Below are 17,856 nucleotides of genomic sequence, written 5' to 3'. Positions count from 1 at the left end.
TACTTGCTGGTTTAGAACTGCAATATATTTATTAACTTTAGAGAAACCTGGTAGATACAATCTTATCCAAGAGATCCAAGTTCACAGAGATATTAGCATTATATAGCTTCTGCTGAAGGCACAAGAGCATAGCATCATTTCAGTGGTATGCCTACTAGGCGCATAAATCAGGAGATGACATCATCAAACCCAAACTGAGGGACATTGAATAAAGTTATTGGTTTGTACTTTTTAAAAAGATTGAGGTCATAAAAATAAGGTAATATGAGGAACTGATCCAGATTGAAGAAGACTAAAATACACCTCACGAAATACATGTGATCTGTGAATTGGATTTGGACATAAAGGGCATTGTTGAAATAACTGACAAAGTTTGAATAGGGCTTTGTGGTCTAGATGGTAGCACTGGATCAATATCAATTTCCTGGTTTTGATGGCTGCCCTGTGGTCATGTAGGACAATGTCCTTGTACCTAGGAAACATACACTAAAGTAGCACAGCACAGCAGGACATCATTTCTGCAACTTCTCAGGTGGGTCAGAAATGTTAACAATTGGAGAGCTGGAGTACAGGGTACACAGGAGTTCTATGCACTATTTCTGTAACTTTTAAAGAAATTCAAAATAATTTCAAAAACACAAAATTTAAAAACCTAAACTGTATCCATACATTTGCAGTCAAATATCTAATTTTTATGCTGCAGAATATATTTTAAATAAGTTGCTTAGTGTCATTCATAGCTGTCACTGTAAAATTAAAAAATGCAATAAAAAGCCTGATAAAGGAGAGATAAAATAATAATGATTATCATTTTTAATCATTTAATGCTACAAAATCTTACAAATTCCATTATAAAGGCAAACTGACACCAAAACCAGAAATGCCTTTAACATTAGGAAAGTAGGAAAAGAATTCAATACAAAGCACCAAGATTTAATAGAATGTAATATGACATAGGCTACACATAGAAATAACTTTCAAAACAAGTGTTAGTTAAGAAGTGTACTTGTGATGAGCGAGCACTGGGTGTTGGATGTAGTGTTGAATCACTGGGTTGTACACCTGAAACTAATATTGTGCCTTATGTTGGCTAGCTGAAACTTTATAAAAACTTAAAAAAAAAGTGTTACTGTCATTGGCAGATACTTTGCTCATCCCCATGCACACATCCACAGCAGTGCAGGTGACCCCAGACAGCCAGCATTTGCACCGTACCAGATGCTGAGTTGCACACCAATCATGATGGGGCTATGCTACAATAAGTTTGATGTAGTTGGGGATCCCTGGGTGGCTCAGTGGTTTGGCACCTGCCTTCAGTCCAGGGCGTGATTCTGGAGTCCTGGGATCAAGTCCTGCATCGGGCTCCCTGCATGGAGCCTGCTTCTCCCTCTGCCTGTGTCTCTGCCTCTGTGTGTGTGTGTGTCTCTCATGAATGAATAAATAAAATCTTACAAAAAAAGAATTATAAAAAAAAAAGTTTGATGTAGTTCCCCCCTTCCCATTTTTGACCTTGCAAACCTCTAGTTAAAGTTTCAAAAAAATCTGAGGTGTGTGGTGTGACTGGATTCCTGTGGAAGCTGAGTAAAGGACAGTCTCAGCAAGGGCAGAGACCATAGTTTCTGGTTCTCAAAAGCCTTGTGGCTCACAGTGAAAGATGAGGCTGCAGAGGCTACAGGTACTGATATGTGCATAAGTTTCTGACCATCAGGCAAGCATGCTCCAGTATTTGTGAATGTTTTATGCTCATTCATAAAATGGCTACAACTTCAAGTATCTATTTAGAATAAAGTTTTTGTTTGGAACAGTAAAGTTTTAAGTGAGTCTGGGTCTCATAGAACTAAAAGGTGGCAATCATCTTTTAAGGTGGGCAAAGGGAGGAACTCATTGATAATACATTTTGTCTCATGTAAAATGGATCCCATTCTACAGAGAGGTCTGTGAGGCACTGCTCACAGTGGCTCTTTATGCTGATGTAGCAAGGTTTGCAGCATGTGATCTGATATTCCCAAAATGAGCTGATTGCACCAGGCAAGGAGGCTGGACTCAAAGGTGCTTCCAGAAGGAAGCCCCGCAGCCAGGAGAGGTCTAAGGCATCCTACATGAATACAGATTGGCCAAGCCCCTTACTTTGTGTCCCTTACTGTTGGCAAGTGAGTTAGAGAGAGACAGTTAGTCTAGGAGTATGAAGATCTGAGTGAGAATATAAGGAAGGAAAAGGAACTGAGCATCACCCTGCAGTTGAGTATCCAGAGTGGCTGTGGGTCACAAAGCAAGGAACACATTCCCAGAACAGCCAGGAGCCTGCGAGAGAGCGTTATGGCAAAACCCCAGGATCCCAGGGGGCTTCAACTTGCTCTGTCCTTTACAAATTCTGTTGTCTTAAATTACTGAAACAGACTTTTTTTACATAATGATATACTTTTAAAAGATATGCCACCATAGAGAATGACGAATAAAATGAGAAGAAGGCCCAGCTGCCCAAAACCTGGCCTCTCTTGCAAGGCCCTCGATGCAGGGTTGCTGTCCACCTTTCCAGTTCTGAAGTCCTGTGATTGCCCACCATAAGCTCCCTACATGGCCATCATTTTCCTCGTCTCTACTGTTTACTATATTCCTTGCCAGTCTGCTCAAACAAATGTCAAGCTCATCCATGGGATCTGTAGGAGACAGCCCCTTCAGACAGACAGGTGGTTCTCCTCTGTGCTCCCACGGCATGCTGTTCACACTGCTACTCATTAAGTCTTCTATAACTGTGTGTATTTACCTGTTTGTTTCTTTCAAGAGAGTATAAATGCTATGAAAGCAGGACTTTGGTACATCTGTATATCTTCAGCTCCCAGCATCCATCTGGCATTTTGTAGGCACTCAAAAAATATATCTGGAATGTGCTTATTTATTAAATTTCATTATAGGGATCCCTGGGTGGCGCAGCGGTTTAGCGTCTGCCTTTGGCCCAGGGCGCGATCCTGGAGACCCGGGATCGAATCCCACATCGGGCTCCCGGTGCATGGAGCCTACTTCTCCCTCTGCCTATGTCTCTGCCTCTCTCTCTCTCTGTGACTATCATTCATAAATAAATAAATAAATAAATAAATAAATAAATAAATAAATAAATAAATAAATAAATAAATATTCATTATAACATCACAGCAACAATTTGTACTAAAACAATATTCATATACTTATGAGAAAAATGAAATCTATTCCAAAGATGCCTAATTTCCTCCTGGTAAATTAGTTATTAAGAAAGTATAAGTCATAAGATAAAGGGTGGTCCATGTAGTGGTGGACTTAACAAAACCACAGAAAAATGTGAAAAGGATACCCCTTTTCAAAATATGGCATATACTTATGAGAAAAATGAAATCTATTCCAAAGATGCCTAATTTCCTCCTGGTAAATTAGTTATTAAGAAAGTATAAGTCATAAGATAAAGGGTGGTCCATGTAGTGGTGGACTTAACAAAACCACAGAAAAATGTGAAAAGGATACCCCTTTTCAAAATATGGCTTTCTGCGTAGATCAGATTATAAACCAAAAATTCCAACAAGAGATGGAGGAAATATATAATATTTCATTCATCCAGTATATCTGGGGGAAAGAGGCATTTGGCATGCTTGAATTTTTCAGATAACTGGGTAATTGACTCTTAAAGCAACAAAATTTTAAACATTTTTTTTAATTTTAAACATTTTTATGTATTAACTGGTATTACAGGAATATCCATAGCACAATTTAAAATTTTATTCAAGATTCTAAGTCACAATTATGAATGATAATATCTATCTGCTAATTTGTCTTAGGGCATTTTTAAGCCTTCGATTTATTTTCTGATCTTTTCTTTGGTTATAGGAACACTCCTTCCGGTATTATGCTGAGTGAAGTAAGTCAGTCGGAGAAGGACAAACATTATATGTTCTCATTCATTTGGGGAATATAAATAATAGTGAAAGGGAAAATAAGGGAAGGTAGAAGAAATGTGTGGGAAATATCAGAAAGGGAGACAGAACGTAAAGACTGCTAACTCTGGGAAACGAACTAGGGGTGGTAGAAGGGGAGGAGGGCGGGGGGTGGGAGTGAATGGGTGACGGGCACTGGGTGTTATTCTGTATGTTAGTAAACTGAACACCAATAAAAAAAAAAAAAAAAAAAAAAAAAAAGGAACACTCCTTCCCTGTGATGTGTTGTGGTGTTTGTTTTGCTTGCTGACATTCTACTTCCACACCAGCTTTCTCTGTTCTTCTAAAGGACCTTTATGAAGTAGACATAGATTTCCAACATTCTTTTGATATCTACTTTTTAAAATTTAAACTGGGGATGGGATGAGGAGTGATAGTTTTATTAATATAAAAAATAAATAATTTTTACTATGAAGTTGTTCACTAAATTTCATTATTTCCAGATACAAATGATAAACAGTAAATGCCAAACAAACATACTAACCTCTGTTAATAATTTTCATAATTTTTCTGACATGGATATTTTTGAACATAATATCTCTTCTTGTGGAAAAAAAAGAGACTTATCTGAACATTATAGCCTATTCAGTATATTTCCCTTATGTCTAAATTCAAGTAAAATAAATATCTTTCCAAAAATAATTTATTGAGGTAAAATTCACATAACATAAAATTATTTTAAAGTTAACGATTCAGGGGCATTCAGTACATTCACAATGGTGTGCAAACACATCTATCTATTTTTCAAAATGTGCTTTTTTGTTATAAAAATAATGTAAGTGTTTGTTCAGGAATGATATTAGAATGCACTTTTATTCTTTATATCTTTATGTACTTTGTAAATTTTCCACTACAGACATATATTACTTCTATATTCTAAAAAGCCAAGCCAAAAACTCTGCAATTTTAAATGAATGCAACAATATGTCATCTTCCAAGACAAGTCTTCCCTGACTCAGGCAGCTAAGGTAGGAATTCTATGCTCCTGCTCCTGCAACCTTACTTAGAATGTACATACCTCCATTTAAAGACTTATATTTTATTATGTCAATTTTCCTTTCTACCTTCCAATTCTTTGTCTTGTATTTGTTGCTCAATAAAGGTATTTGTACAGGTGACTGGGTACTCAGTGGGTTAAGTGTCTGCCTTTTGCTCAGGTCATGATCTCAGGGTCCTGGGATTGAGCCCCGTGTCAGGCTCCCTACTCAGCCAGGAGTCTGCTTCTCACTCTGCCTTTGCCTCTCCTCCTGCTTGTGCTCTTTCTCTTAAATAAGTAAAAATATTTGTGAATGAAAAAAAAAGAACGAATGAGAGAAGTTTACTTAAGATAGATATTGTCAGCCATATATCTCAATAATTAGAAGGATTTGGAGGGTACCTGGGGGGCACAGTCAGCTAAGCATCAGACTCTTGGTTCCCCCTCAGGTCATGATCTTAGGGTCATGAGATCAAGCCCGTGTCTGGCTCTGCACTCAGAGTGGAATCTGCTTAAGGATTCTCTCTCTCTCTATCTACTCATCCTCTAAAATAAATAAATAAATCTATGAGGAAAGAAAAAAGAAGGATTTGCGGAGAACAGTCTAGTCCTTTCCTAAACATCTTCGATAATGCTAATTTCTTAAACGACAGTAAAATTTGAGGGAAGTGTCAATTGAATAAGCAGATCTAGACAGCTTAAATGCACTAAGTCACAGAATTCACAGGAGGCACAGACAAAGTGACCAAGAGTAAAAATGGAAACACCAGAGTGGTGGTCATTGTTATATAAAAGGCTGGGATATTTATTAAATTAGAAAATAATACAATATGTGCCAAAATACAGAGTGCTTTTTTTTATGACTTTATTTATTTATTCATGAGAGAAAGAGAGAGAGGGAGAGAGAGAGAGAGAGGCAGAGACACAGGCAGAAGGAGAAGCAGGCTCCATGCAGGGAGCCCGACATGGGACTCAATCTGGGTCTCCAGGATCACACCCTGGGCTGAAGGCAGCGCTAAACTGCTGAGCCACCCAGGCTGCCCCAGAGTGCTTTTCAAAGCACATGGGCAGGACCCAAAGCCTCAGCCATGAGGGTTCCAGAAAGGACCCTGGAAGGTGGGGAGAAGGAACGTAGTATAAAGAAAGGTGGAGACAACACCATACGAAAATAATCATGGAGTCAGGCCAGGTAAGAGGTATGCTTTGGCCGTAACGTATACTTTTATATTAACCACATTTTTTTAATTTTTCTGTATTTTATAATGTTTTGACATCTTAAAAATCTTGTTGGCTGGGAAGAGACTAGACTACCAAGTTTTAGAGATAGCAAGGGTCAGCTGGGAACACATCTCTTATATGCAAACTATCCAGTCCCAGCGATACAGTCCCAACTGCCTCCTTACAGTACTCTCACTCACCAAGCTAGCATTGTCCCCATCCTACATCACCCAGGACTGGGCACCACACAACTAGACCACCCCCACAGCCCAAAACCCACTGAAATTACTCAGTGTGTTGTAAGCTGTTGACTCCGCCCTGCCTTTTCTTTCCCATGGAAATCCCCACAGGGGTCTAAGCTCGGCTTTCCCTCACTCCTGTCTTTTATTTCCTGACCGCAAACCTGGTTCTTCCCTTGCAGCCCTGTGTGTCCGTCCCCTTATCTTGGGAAATAAACATAATAAATCCTTCTTTCAATGACATTGACCTCTGCGTGTCATGACTCGGTCACCTCCATAAATTACAGTGCTGTGGGTACAAGTTAATAGAGCCACTTCTCTTAACACCTCTCTACAAAATTCTTTGATTTGTAACTACTTTCTAAAAGTATTTAATTCTTCCTTCACCTCTAATATCTTCGTTCTTATTTGTATACTTTAAAGCCTTCTGGTACATCAAAAAACTAATGGAGGGGAACTTGGGTGGCTCAGTGGTTGAGTGTCTGTCTTTGGCTCAGGTCATGATCCTGGGATTGAGTCCCGCATAAGGCTCCCTACAAGAAGCCTGTTTCTACCCCTACCTTATCTATGTCTCTGGCTCTCTCTCTCTCTCTCTCTCATGAATAAATAAATAAAATCCTAAAAAAAAAAAAAAAAGCTGGTGGAAATATACCATCACCAGCAGCAAAAATTTCAATAACTTCCAGTATGGCCTGTAAGTCTTGCACCATCCTGTATTTCGTGGGCATAGAGTAGATACAACTTTTTGATGCCCATTTCCCAGGAACATCAAATTATTTTTAGTCACATCTTTCTGTAAAAGCAAAACCAAAGCTCCTCTCATATGTGACATGACCAAGAAACCATCCAAGTGTCCCCGTTATCTGTTCATTTCTTTGAAACTAATGACTCTCTCTGTGGTCCCTGCTCACAAGTCTCCATGAAAGTATTTCAATTTTTCCCTCTCTTCCGTAACACATTGGCAAATGACATTCCCTGCTTGCCAATAAAAGAGCAGAAGGAACCAAGTTGATCATGCACACTATAGTCACCTATGGACCAGCACATGAGGCTCTTGAGCGCTTTACCTACAGACAGGGGACAGAAACAGTGGCTGTCAAGGCCCAAAATATATCATTAGTGGTTAGTGGCCACAGTACTATTCTGCTTGCTTACATCTAGCACCAATGAGTATTTTCATATATAGCTTTCTAAGTAGATAGTAATTTGATGAGTTGATGAGTAATCCCATAGTTAGTTTGCACTGAATACAAAGAAAGAGCTTTCTTTTTCAGGAATTTCTTGCCAGGCATGTTAGCAGTTACCACCTAAGCTGTAGGTCCAAATCTACAAGTTTGGCTTACCATAAGATAACATATGCACAACAAAATAAATGCAATAGAACAAAACAAAGAACCAGAGACAGAGAAGATGTAAACACAGCACAACACCATGACCAGAAAAAATAACTAAATATATCTTAAAAGATCCTTGCTGGGGGACGCCTGGGTGGCTCAGCAGTTTGGCACCTGCCTTTGGCCCAGAGTGTGATCCTGGAGTCCTGGGATCGAGTCCCACATCAGGCTCCCTGCATGGAGCCTGCCTCTCCCTCTGCCTGTGTCTCTGTCTCTCTCTGTCTCTCTCTGTGTGTGTCTCTCATGAATAAATAAATAAAATCTAAAAAAAAAAAAAGATCCTTGCTGGGCTTTAGTTTCCTGGCCACTAAAGCAAAAAACTGAATAATCATCATTAGCAGAAACAATTGAATTGTTTTTCCTCACTATGTTCTAGAGCAGTGGTTCACGGAGTGTGGTCCCCAAACTACCAGAATCAGTATCACCTGAGAAGCTATTAAAAATGCAAATACAAAAAAAATTTTTAAATAAATAAATTTAAATTAAAAAAGCAGGGCACCTGGGTGGTTAATCAGGTAGGCGTCTGCCCTTGATTCAGGTCATGACCTCAGGGTCCTGGGATTGAGTCTTGCGTTGGGCTCCTTGCGAGGCAGGGAGTCTGCTTCTCCCTCTCCCTCTGCCTCCCCCCCCGCTCATGAGCATTCTCTCACTCTCAAATAAGTAAGTAAAATCTTTTTTTTAAAGATTTTATTTATTTATTCATGAGAGACACAGAGAGAGAGAGGCAGAGACACAGGCAGAGGGAGAAGTAGGCTCCCTGCGGGGAGCCCGATGTAGGGCTCTATCCCAGGACTCCAGAATCATGCCTGGGGCCAAGGCAGGTGCTAAACCACTGAGCCACCCAGGGATCCCCTAAAATCTTTAAAAATAAATAAAATAAAATAAATTTTAAAGGGCATCTGAGTGGCTCAGTTGGTCAAGTGTCGGACTCCTGATTTCAGCTTAAGTCATGATCTCAGGGTTGTAAGATGAAGCCCCTCGTCGGGCTCCCTGCTGGGCATGGAGCCTGCTTAGGATTCCTCTCCCTTCTTCTGCCCCTCCCCTACTCCTTCTCTAAAAATAATTAAATAAATAAATAATTTTTTGAAAAGAGCAAATACCCAGGCCACACCCCAGGCCTCCTGACTTGAACACTGTGGGCCAGTGCCCAGCACTCTGGGTTTTAAGAAGCCCTTGTGGTGCTTCCTAGGTAGCCTAAGTTTGAGAACCACTATTCTCACCAAATAGGTTCTTATATAAAGGACAGTGAGCATGTTCCTACAGCACATATGAGGAATTCAAGCAACAGCTTCCAATAAAAGCTGTAAATATAAAACTAAAATGTAAGTCAGCAAAGGAGCAAAGGCAATATGCAAGAGAGCTAAGATAGCATGAACCAGGCATGTGGATTTGGTCATCCCTCTTTGCTGAGTCAAGGAGTAACCCCAACATATTCCATACTATACTAGTTGTAAAACACCTAGGGACGTCTGGGTGGCTCAGTGGTTGAGCATCTGCCTTTGGCTCAGGTCATGATCCTGGAGTCCCAGGACTGAGTCCCACATCAGGCTCCTTGCAGAGGGAGCCTTCTCCCTCTGCCTATGTCTCTGCCTCTCTCTGTGTCTCATGAATAAATGTGTCTCATGAATAAATAAGTAAAATATTTAAAAGAATAAAAAAATTTAAAAAAAAATTTTAGCAAAGGGCCATATGCAATACTTCTGGATGTTCTTGGGCAACTCAAATTTGGAATTTATTCCTTCTACCACTTTCAACTAGCTCCTTTCCCCATTATCTGAGGTTGAAATCCTGAAACTACCTTTGATAACTCCCTCTCCATTATCCCCATAGGCTGAAATTAAAGGGAATGTAGCATTATAGGTTTCTTGGATTATACAGACTTATCATCACTCAACAGTTGCCACATCTATAGACATAACCTCTCCTTTCTCAAAAATTCATTCACCAAATATTGACTGAGTATCTACAAAGTGGTACAAATTCATCAGGGAACGTGGTAGACAAAATATCTCCTGCCTTCATGGGGCTTACTTTCCCACTGTGGAGACAACAATAGGATAAGTAAAATATATGGTATGTTAGACAATGATGAGTACTAAGGAGAAAAGTAGAGGGCAGGAGATAAGAAGCTTTGGCTGCCCAGCGGGAAGTCTGCTTCTCCCTCACCCTCTGCATCACCACCACCCCCACCCATCATGCTCAACCTTGTACACATGTGCTCTCTCTCTCTCTCTCAAATAAAATTTCTTTAGAAAAGCTTTGGAGAGGAAGTTGGAGATTTTTAAATAGGGTGAGTAAGCAAGGCCTCCCTGAGAAGAGACTCTTTGAGTAATATCCTGCAGGAAGTGAAGGGAACTGGGGAAGAACATTCCCAGCATAGGAATATCAAAGGCAAAGGCCATGAGGTGTATGCCTGGCAATGCTGGCAGGTTTGAGGACCATTGAGAAGCCCAATATGGCTGAAGTGAAATAAACAAATGGGGCTGCAGGAGAGAGATGGGGTTAAACAGATAAGCAGGGACCAGATTCTATCCCTGGTAGGTCATCCAGGGAAGAGACTTTTCTGTGAGTGAGACAGGAGACCGTGGGATGCCTGGGTGGCACAGAGGTTTAGCGCCTGCCTTCAGCCCAGGGCGTGATCCTGGAGACCTGGGATCGAGTCCCACTCCCCCATGGGGAGCCTGCTTCTCCCTCTGCCTGTGTCTCTGCCTCTCTCTCTGTGTCTCTCATGAATAAATAAGTAAAATATTTTTTTAAAAAAGAGAGAGAGATAGGAGACCGTAAAAGCAGAGGACTATGAGCAGAGAAGAGGCATTTTAATAGGATCCTTCTGGCTGCAGAGTTGAAAGCAAGAGGGGACAAGGATAAAGGTAGGGAGAACTAGTTTCACAGGCGACTGTCCTTTCCTTGTTTGCTAGTCAAAACCATCACCACCTCTCACTGGGACTCTGTCACAGCTTTCTACCTGGGCCACCTCCTCCCTTTCTACCCCTTTCCTTCCCTATTCTACTGAATGGAGTGCTGCCAAATACCTGCTACTAGAACTCAAGCTCTCTATGAACAACATGGCCCTGCCTTACCCTCCCCCCACCCAACCTCATCTCCCAGATATCTCCACATACAACCCACACACCAACCACAATACACTTGCTCAGTGTTCCCAAATACATCTACACAATCTGACCTTGCCTTTGCTCTCTGACTGGAACCATCTCACCTCCACCTACTGAAACTTTCCCAGCCTGCCAAGGTTCTCCACAAATCCCACCTCCTCCGCGAAACCTCTCCTGATCCCTCAACTAGATGTTCCCTTGCCTGCCACTGAACTTCACACCATTGCATCTGTCCTCATTTATGGTCTTTCCATCTGTACTTGTCCTGTCTCCCTCCCTGGACTACAAGCTCCCTGAAGGCAAACCCTGGCTCACTCATCTTCATCTCCACCGCAGCATGGAGTACAGAATTCTTATAGAGTGACTTAGTCGTTGAATTAAATGATGACAACACAATCCTTCAGTGACCAAAATTCCTAACTTCAAATAGCCCCTTTAAAGCAGTTCCTGGGATCCCTGGGTGGCGCAGCGGTTTGGCGCCTGCCTTTGGCCCGGGGCACAATCCTGGAGACCCAGGATCGAATCCCACGTCGGGCTCCCGGTGCATGGAGCCTGCTTCTCCCTCTGCCTGTGTCTCTGCCTCTCTCTCTCTCTCTGTGACTATCATAAATAAATAAAAATTAAAAAAAAAATTTTTTAAAAATAAAATAAAATAAAGCAGTTCCTCATCTCAGAGTACTATTTTACTTAGGATTATAAACATGTTGCAGTCTAACACAGACAAAAGTCTAGCCGAGAAAAACCTGTTATATTTTATGCTTACTAATAATGCTAAGCAGTTAAAAGATTAAAAGTGGACACAAAAATAAAATTTTTCTTATGATTAACTGCCACCCAAAGTTTTCTTTTTAGGAAGATACCCAGCTAAATTTGGAAGGCTTTAAAACGCTCTACCTCAAACCTCAGGAAAATTGATCCAGTTAAATATTTTAAGTGTTTATTTTTGTTGGTAAGATTTGATGCAATCAATGCTAATCTCTTTATGGAAAGGTGATTCAGACACACTAAAAATTCTACTTTCTCCTTTGTGGTGTTTTAAAAACAGTCTTATTCCTGCATAATTTATAATAAGAATCAAGAAACACTGAGTCAGATTTTCCCAATGTCTATCATTTAAATTTGGAGGCAGAGAGTAGATTTGTATGGCCCAAATCATTTTTTAAGGACATACAAGTTATTAACTTAGACATCCTGCCACCTCCTCTCTGAAGAAGCTAATACTGGCATCCAAATTTTGAATATGAAAAAAAGCCTTAAAGGAGCCCCCCCCCCCCCCCTCCCAGAAAGCAGGACAAGGGAAAAGAGGATCTGAGAATCAAACTCAGATTTAGGGCAGCCCGGGTGGCTCAGTGGTTTAGCGCCACCTTCAGCCCAAGGTGTGATCCAGGAGACCTGGGATCCAGTCCTGCGTCGGGCTCCCTGCGTGGAGCCTGCTTCTCCCTCCGCCTGTGTCTCTCTGTCTCTCTACTCTCTGTGTCTCTCATGAATAAATAAATAAAATCTTAAAAAAAAACCTCAGATTTAACTCAAAATGAAACCTTAGCAACAATTCTTTAATTCAAGGCCTTACTGATGAATCTCAACTTTGTAATAAAAAATTATGTCAACAGTTGAATGACTCCCAGAGATTTAATTTGTCCTTTTGAAAATCAGATTAAATATTAGACTGTCATTTCCTATAAGCGATATGTATTATATAATCTGGAAGAAATCAATAAGTATAAAATAAAAATATGAATTAATTTTAAATACTTTTGTATTCAAACATTATTCCTACATCATCAATATCGTTTGAATCATTTTTAGCAAAACATTTGCACTTTATACTCCCATTACAACAGGATTCCTTTCTAACAGGAGAAAATGGTTCTTGACGTTCCAGTCTAAATACAATTAGAAAATTCAGTGCAAGTGAAAGTAAAAAATGAACTAGCTCCGTGTCTTAATCGGGAGATTTAGATGCAGACATGAGATCAGTCATCACAATGAAGGCATAGGATGAAAAAGCTGAGCACGTATCAGAAACACTGACAAGAAAATCCGAAAGGAAACAGATTTTATAAACCAACTACCCATCACTGCCAAAAGACTCCTCTTATTCTTTCCTTTAAAAGAAAATAACATCCTAATCTATCATATTGAGCTTAGAAAAGGTGGAGAAGAGAAATCCCTAGCAGTACAAGATAATATGCAATAAAACAGTATATAGATTCAATTTGGAAAAACAATCTTAAAGTTCCATGACAGCTTTTGAACCTGCATGCCTAATTAAGGTGCCCTTCCCCCCAGAAGTAGATCCTGAATCAAAGATTCAAGTCCATGCAGTTTATTTGGGAGGCTCAGAAAATGCCCTTCGGGGAATGTAAATGTGATGCACGTGAAGCAAGAGCAGCCTACGAGGGATGTAGAAATAAATATAACTCAGAAACTGTCTCACCCATCAACACTGGGGTATTCATCAGTCAGTGGTTAAGACTGCTGTGTGAGGGTGGGAGAGTGTTAATTCCTTGGCACTTGATGCCAGCCTCGAGCAGGAGCCAACAGGCTTCCCAGCCCACAAAGAAAACCTTCAGGCAAGGAAGATCTGCAGACCTTCAGGCAGGGACCAGCAGTCAGCAGGCCTCCACCAGGAAGACCATAAGGTCCCAGAGGCAGACAGGTCATTAACATCATTGTCTACACTTTATCTTCCAAAGGCATGCCATTACCCTGTAAGGTCATATCCATCATTGGTGTTTGACATCAGTCTTCTCTTACTTATCTCAACTATCCAACAGAGCATATATTTCACATTCAAGCCATCTGCTCCTAAGCTATAAGTATACACAACTTAGCTTACCTACATCTGGGATTTCTCCCCTTCAGTCTACTTTATATTCTTCATAAATTAAACTCTAAGTCTACTCCTGTGTTGTAAATTCTTTAATACCAAACTTGCTCTCAATTGAGTTGTAAAAAAAAAAAAAAAAATTACTCCTTTGGTAATAGCCTGTATGACCTATAAGACATCCAAGAAAAATGATGGGTTGGTCCACATGGTAAGAGCTCAGTCCACACTAGCATCTAAAGAATCCTTGACAGTATTAGAGCAAAGGTAATTTTGGCAGTCCCAAAAGTACACACCGTCACAAAATAATGGGTGGGGGAGGGCAGGTAGGGGAGGCAGATCTAAAACATAACTGGGAAGGAGCATTTTCAAAGAAATGCGACTTCACTTGCTTTGAACAAATATAGTCCTAAAAATAGTCCAATCTAACCATCATTTTTCTTTGGCTGCAGGGACATTCCATAATATATTAGTAACATCCTTCTAGGCCTGAAAGGTTCCTCTTTGGCTTTAGCATTTATACAATCAACGATAAAGTTAGTCGATAAGGTAAATTATCTAGGTAAATTTTACATAAAACAACCTTAACTCATGTAAGCACTTGGTAAATATTATGCTTCCTAATTTAAAAAAAAATCAATTCAGAGAATTTAGGAAATAGGCTGAAATTAATGGGAATGTAGCATTATAGGTTTCTTAGATTACACAGTCACTCAACAGATATACTGTACATTGAACAATATTGCATGGTTAAAATTACTTTAAATTATTTAGATTTGAGCTTACCTAACCTAGTTTTAATAAAGTCCTTGTTTTTAAGACAAATAAAAATGAAAAAATAGACAAGTACACATCACTGAAACTTTCTGGATATTCAGAGGCCCATTCCTTGGCTACTCTTCTCTATGGCCACTTACAAACATCTAACAGAGCCACTGTTGAATGAGATTGCTGTCTCATGGTAGATTTTATATTTAGGTGAGGATCAGGACACACTAACAAACCCATCATTCCCCTGAAACAAACCATTCATCATACAATGCAATATTTTAAAAATCAGACATCTCTCTTGACAGTAAATGACATATATAAAAATCTGTATCTTTAGGATCTAAATCAGTGCTTCTCAAGCAATCTGTGATGAAGAACCATTTCTAAATTAATATTTCCAGTCTATCATGTACTGGTACTTTTGTAAAATATATTAAAGATGAATTATAAGAAAACAAAAATTTTAAAACACAAAATGTAAGCCTGGTTCATTATTATTATTATGAGATTCGATAGGCATGAAATTATTGTAAAATTTAAAAGTTCCTCAATGCTTACTCAAAGTTTCAGTACTTATCTTGTCACAGGCCAGTAACAGTTGGTAGGCAACACTGACCGGGACCCATACTTTGAGTAGCACTGATCTAAAATACCACGTGCAAAAAAAGAAAAAAAACAAAACAAAATACTGTGCACATATTCACTCAAAAAATATATACTTTACCTCTGACATTCTTTCCAAATCCCATAGAAGAAACTTTTTTGTCCACTTGTTCACTATTGTTTGATTTCTCCTTCATAACATCATCATCACTAACAACATCAGCAGAAAATTTTTTCTTTTTCTTTTTCTTGTGTCGAGGAGGAAGCTTTTTTGGAAAAGTAAACATTGGGAATATCACAAGAAACATTGCAATGGCACAAAGGAGGAATCCACTCCACCTAAAAAATTGGGAAATGTGAATAGCATTTATGGCTTTTGCATTATGAGTGAGAACAAATTAGCAAAGTAGATGTTCATGGTAATAAAATTCTCCAGGGAAAACTTTTCACCTTCATCAATTGTAAAGCAGTAGGAAGTTGGACAAACTAAGAAAACATAGGACTTTTCCCTTTCTATATTATAAATGAGAAATCTACCCGATAGTCATACTAGTTTTATAATGAACATTATAATTAGTAATTGACTAGAATTTTATTGAAATATTTGTTAGTTCTGCTATAATGTGCATTTCATAAGTCAAAAAATATTAAAATAAGTCTATAACTCATAAATATAATAGAAAAATAATATAGACTCTATAGCATGTTTTGTGGGCCAAAACAGACATGTTTTTCTTAGAAGAAAACCATTCAGGGGATCCCTGGGTGGCGCAGCGGTTTGGCGCCTGCCTTTGGCCCAGGGCGCGATCCTGGAGACCCGGGATCGAATCCCACATCAGGCTCCCGGTGCATGGAGCCTGCTTCTCCCTCTGCCTGTGTCTCTGCCTCTCTCTCTCTCTCTGTGACTATCATAAATAAATAAAAATTAAAAAAAAAAAAAAAAAAGAAAACCATTCATACCTCATGTGAAAGGTATTTTAAATTACTAGTGGCATTCAAATATTTTTCTGCAAACACTTAAGAATATATTGACCCTCTTAGCTAACCCTTACAATACTTAACCATAAGGGCCACTGAAGACATTTATATTTGATCACTGTCTTCAAGAACTTACAACCTACTTGTAAGGGAACTACAAGTATAAGAAACAATCTCCAAGAAATGCAAGAATGTGTACAATTAAGTGTTAGATCATGTGGTATAGATTATGAATGCTATAAATAAATAATTCCATGAATCAGTCATTAATAATCCAGTGTGCTATTTTCAAAGATACTTAAAGGTATATCAAATAAAGAATCTTAATTGCTGGGGGAGGAAGGCTTTATTTTGAGAAGACTGCTCAGAGCAGACTTCTATTAATTTCAATTATTCAGTATATAACAAAGAACTCGGTGACTGATATAGATCAGGTACTCAAAAAATTTCCCAAATAAATAAACACAATAAGATAGGTTTAAATATTTTTCTTAGGGGCAGCCAGGTGGCTCAGCGGTTTAGCGCCGCCTTCAGCCCAGGGTGTGATCCTGGAGTCCCAGGATCAAGTCCAAGGTCGGGCTCCCTGCATGGAGCCTGCTTCTCCCTCTGCCTGTGTCTCTGCCTCTCTCTCTCTCTCTCTTTCTCTCTCTCTCTCATATCTCTCATCTCTCATCTCTCATGAATAAATACAGAAAATCATAAATAAATAAATAAATAAATAAATAAATAAATAAATAAATAAATAAATATTTTTCTTAAAAGTCTGCAGAGAACATAGCTATGATCATACCTGGCCCTTGTAGGGACCTGGCTGCTGATGAGGCCTTTACTAGTAATCCACACCTGCTTGTCTATCACCTTTGAATCTCTTTCCACAAGTTCTGCATTCAAGTCCTTTGAACCCCTTCAGTTCCCAAACCACAACAGGACAAATGGCGTAATAAATGGGACAGTTCTTGAGCTGAGGCTTCAGATAAATGTGTTTTTTTGTCTTATCTTTACCTCTTACTAGCCCTAAGGTCCTGGGGAAATTATTTCACTTTCCCAAACCAACCTTCTCATCTGAAAAGGAAATAGTACTAACTGCTTTTTGGAGTCATCAAAATTAGTAAGACAATGTATATAATGGACCTGAAAAGAAAAATGCCTGCCCACAAATCAATCAATTCATGGTAGCTTTTTTCATGGTAGTTTTGTTGTGATTTTTTGTTTTGTTTTGTTGATCTGTACTCAGCCCCTCCCCATACCTCCACTCAGAGCCATCGACTTAAAATTCAATGCAAACATTAAAGATTCACTTTAGTAGTCCAGAATAAGAATAAATAACAGAAGGAGGGGAAGAATTATAGCAAATATATATATATGAAAATCGTATAAATGTTTGGGGTTTTTTCAAAGCAGAGCAAACTGGTCCACATTCTTCAATGGTCTTCAGTATATTGACAAAATGCATGATACAATGACGAGGCCAGTGATGACCCCGAGATAAGCTAAGTAAGACAGAAACTGTGTGTCATATGTTAGGAAAAGACCCACCAGTAAGAGATAAAACTGAAAAGCCAGGTCTCTAAGTCCCTTTTACAAACCATTCCTCAGAGACTATTCACAAAACAGGGCCAGTTAAGTATACTGACTAAGAGCTTCACTCTGGATTCAGTTTCTTATCCCAGCTTTCACTGCCTCTGAGGCTTTGGGCAAGTTATCCAAATCAGTGCGTCAATTTCCTCATCTGTAAAATGGGCATAATCTCAGTGACTAGATATAGTTGTTATATATAG

General features: G+C 39.3%; 1 protein-coding gene across 3 annotated transcripts in view; it reads right to left on the bottom strand.

The window, feature by feature from the left end:
* The window catches only part of SLCO5A1 (solute carrier organic anion transporter family member 5A1), a 135,401-nt gene that overhangs the window by 61,807 nt on the left and 55,738 nt on the right, over positions 1–17,856 (bottom strand). For all 3 annotated transcript variants that reach the window (XM_077876618.1, XM_077876619.1, XM_077876617.1), the window contains exon 4: positions 15,222–15,439. In XM_077876618.1, the coding sequence (XP_077732744.1) occupies positions 15,222–15,439 (218 nt within the window). The remainder of the gene's footprint in view (positions 1–15,221; positions 15,440–17,856) is intronic.

The sequence above is a fragment of the Canis aureus genome, chromosome 28 (assembly GCF_053574225.1).
Source record: "Canis aureus isolate CA01 chromosome 28, VMU_Caureus_v.1.0, whole genome shotgun sequence".
Classification (NCBI taxonomy): Eukaryota; Metazoa; Chordata; class Mammalia; order Carnivora; family Canidae; genus Canis; species Canis aureus.
Note: the sequence above shows the minus strand (reverse complement) of the source record. Positions and strands in the feature narration are given on the sequence as shown.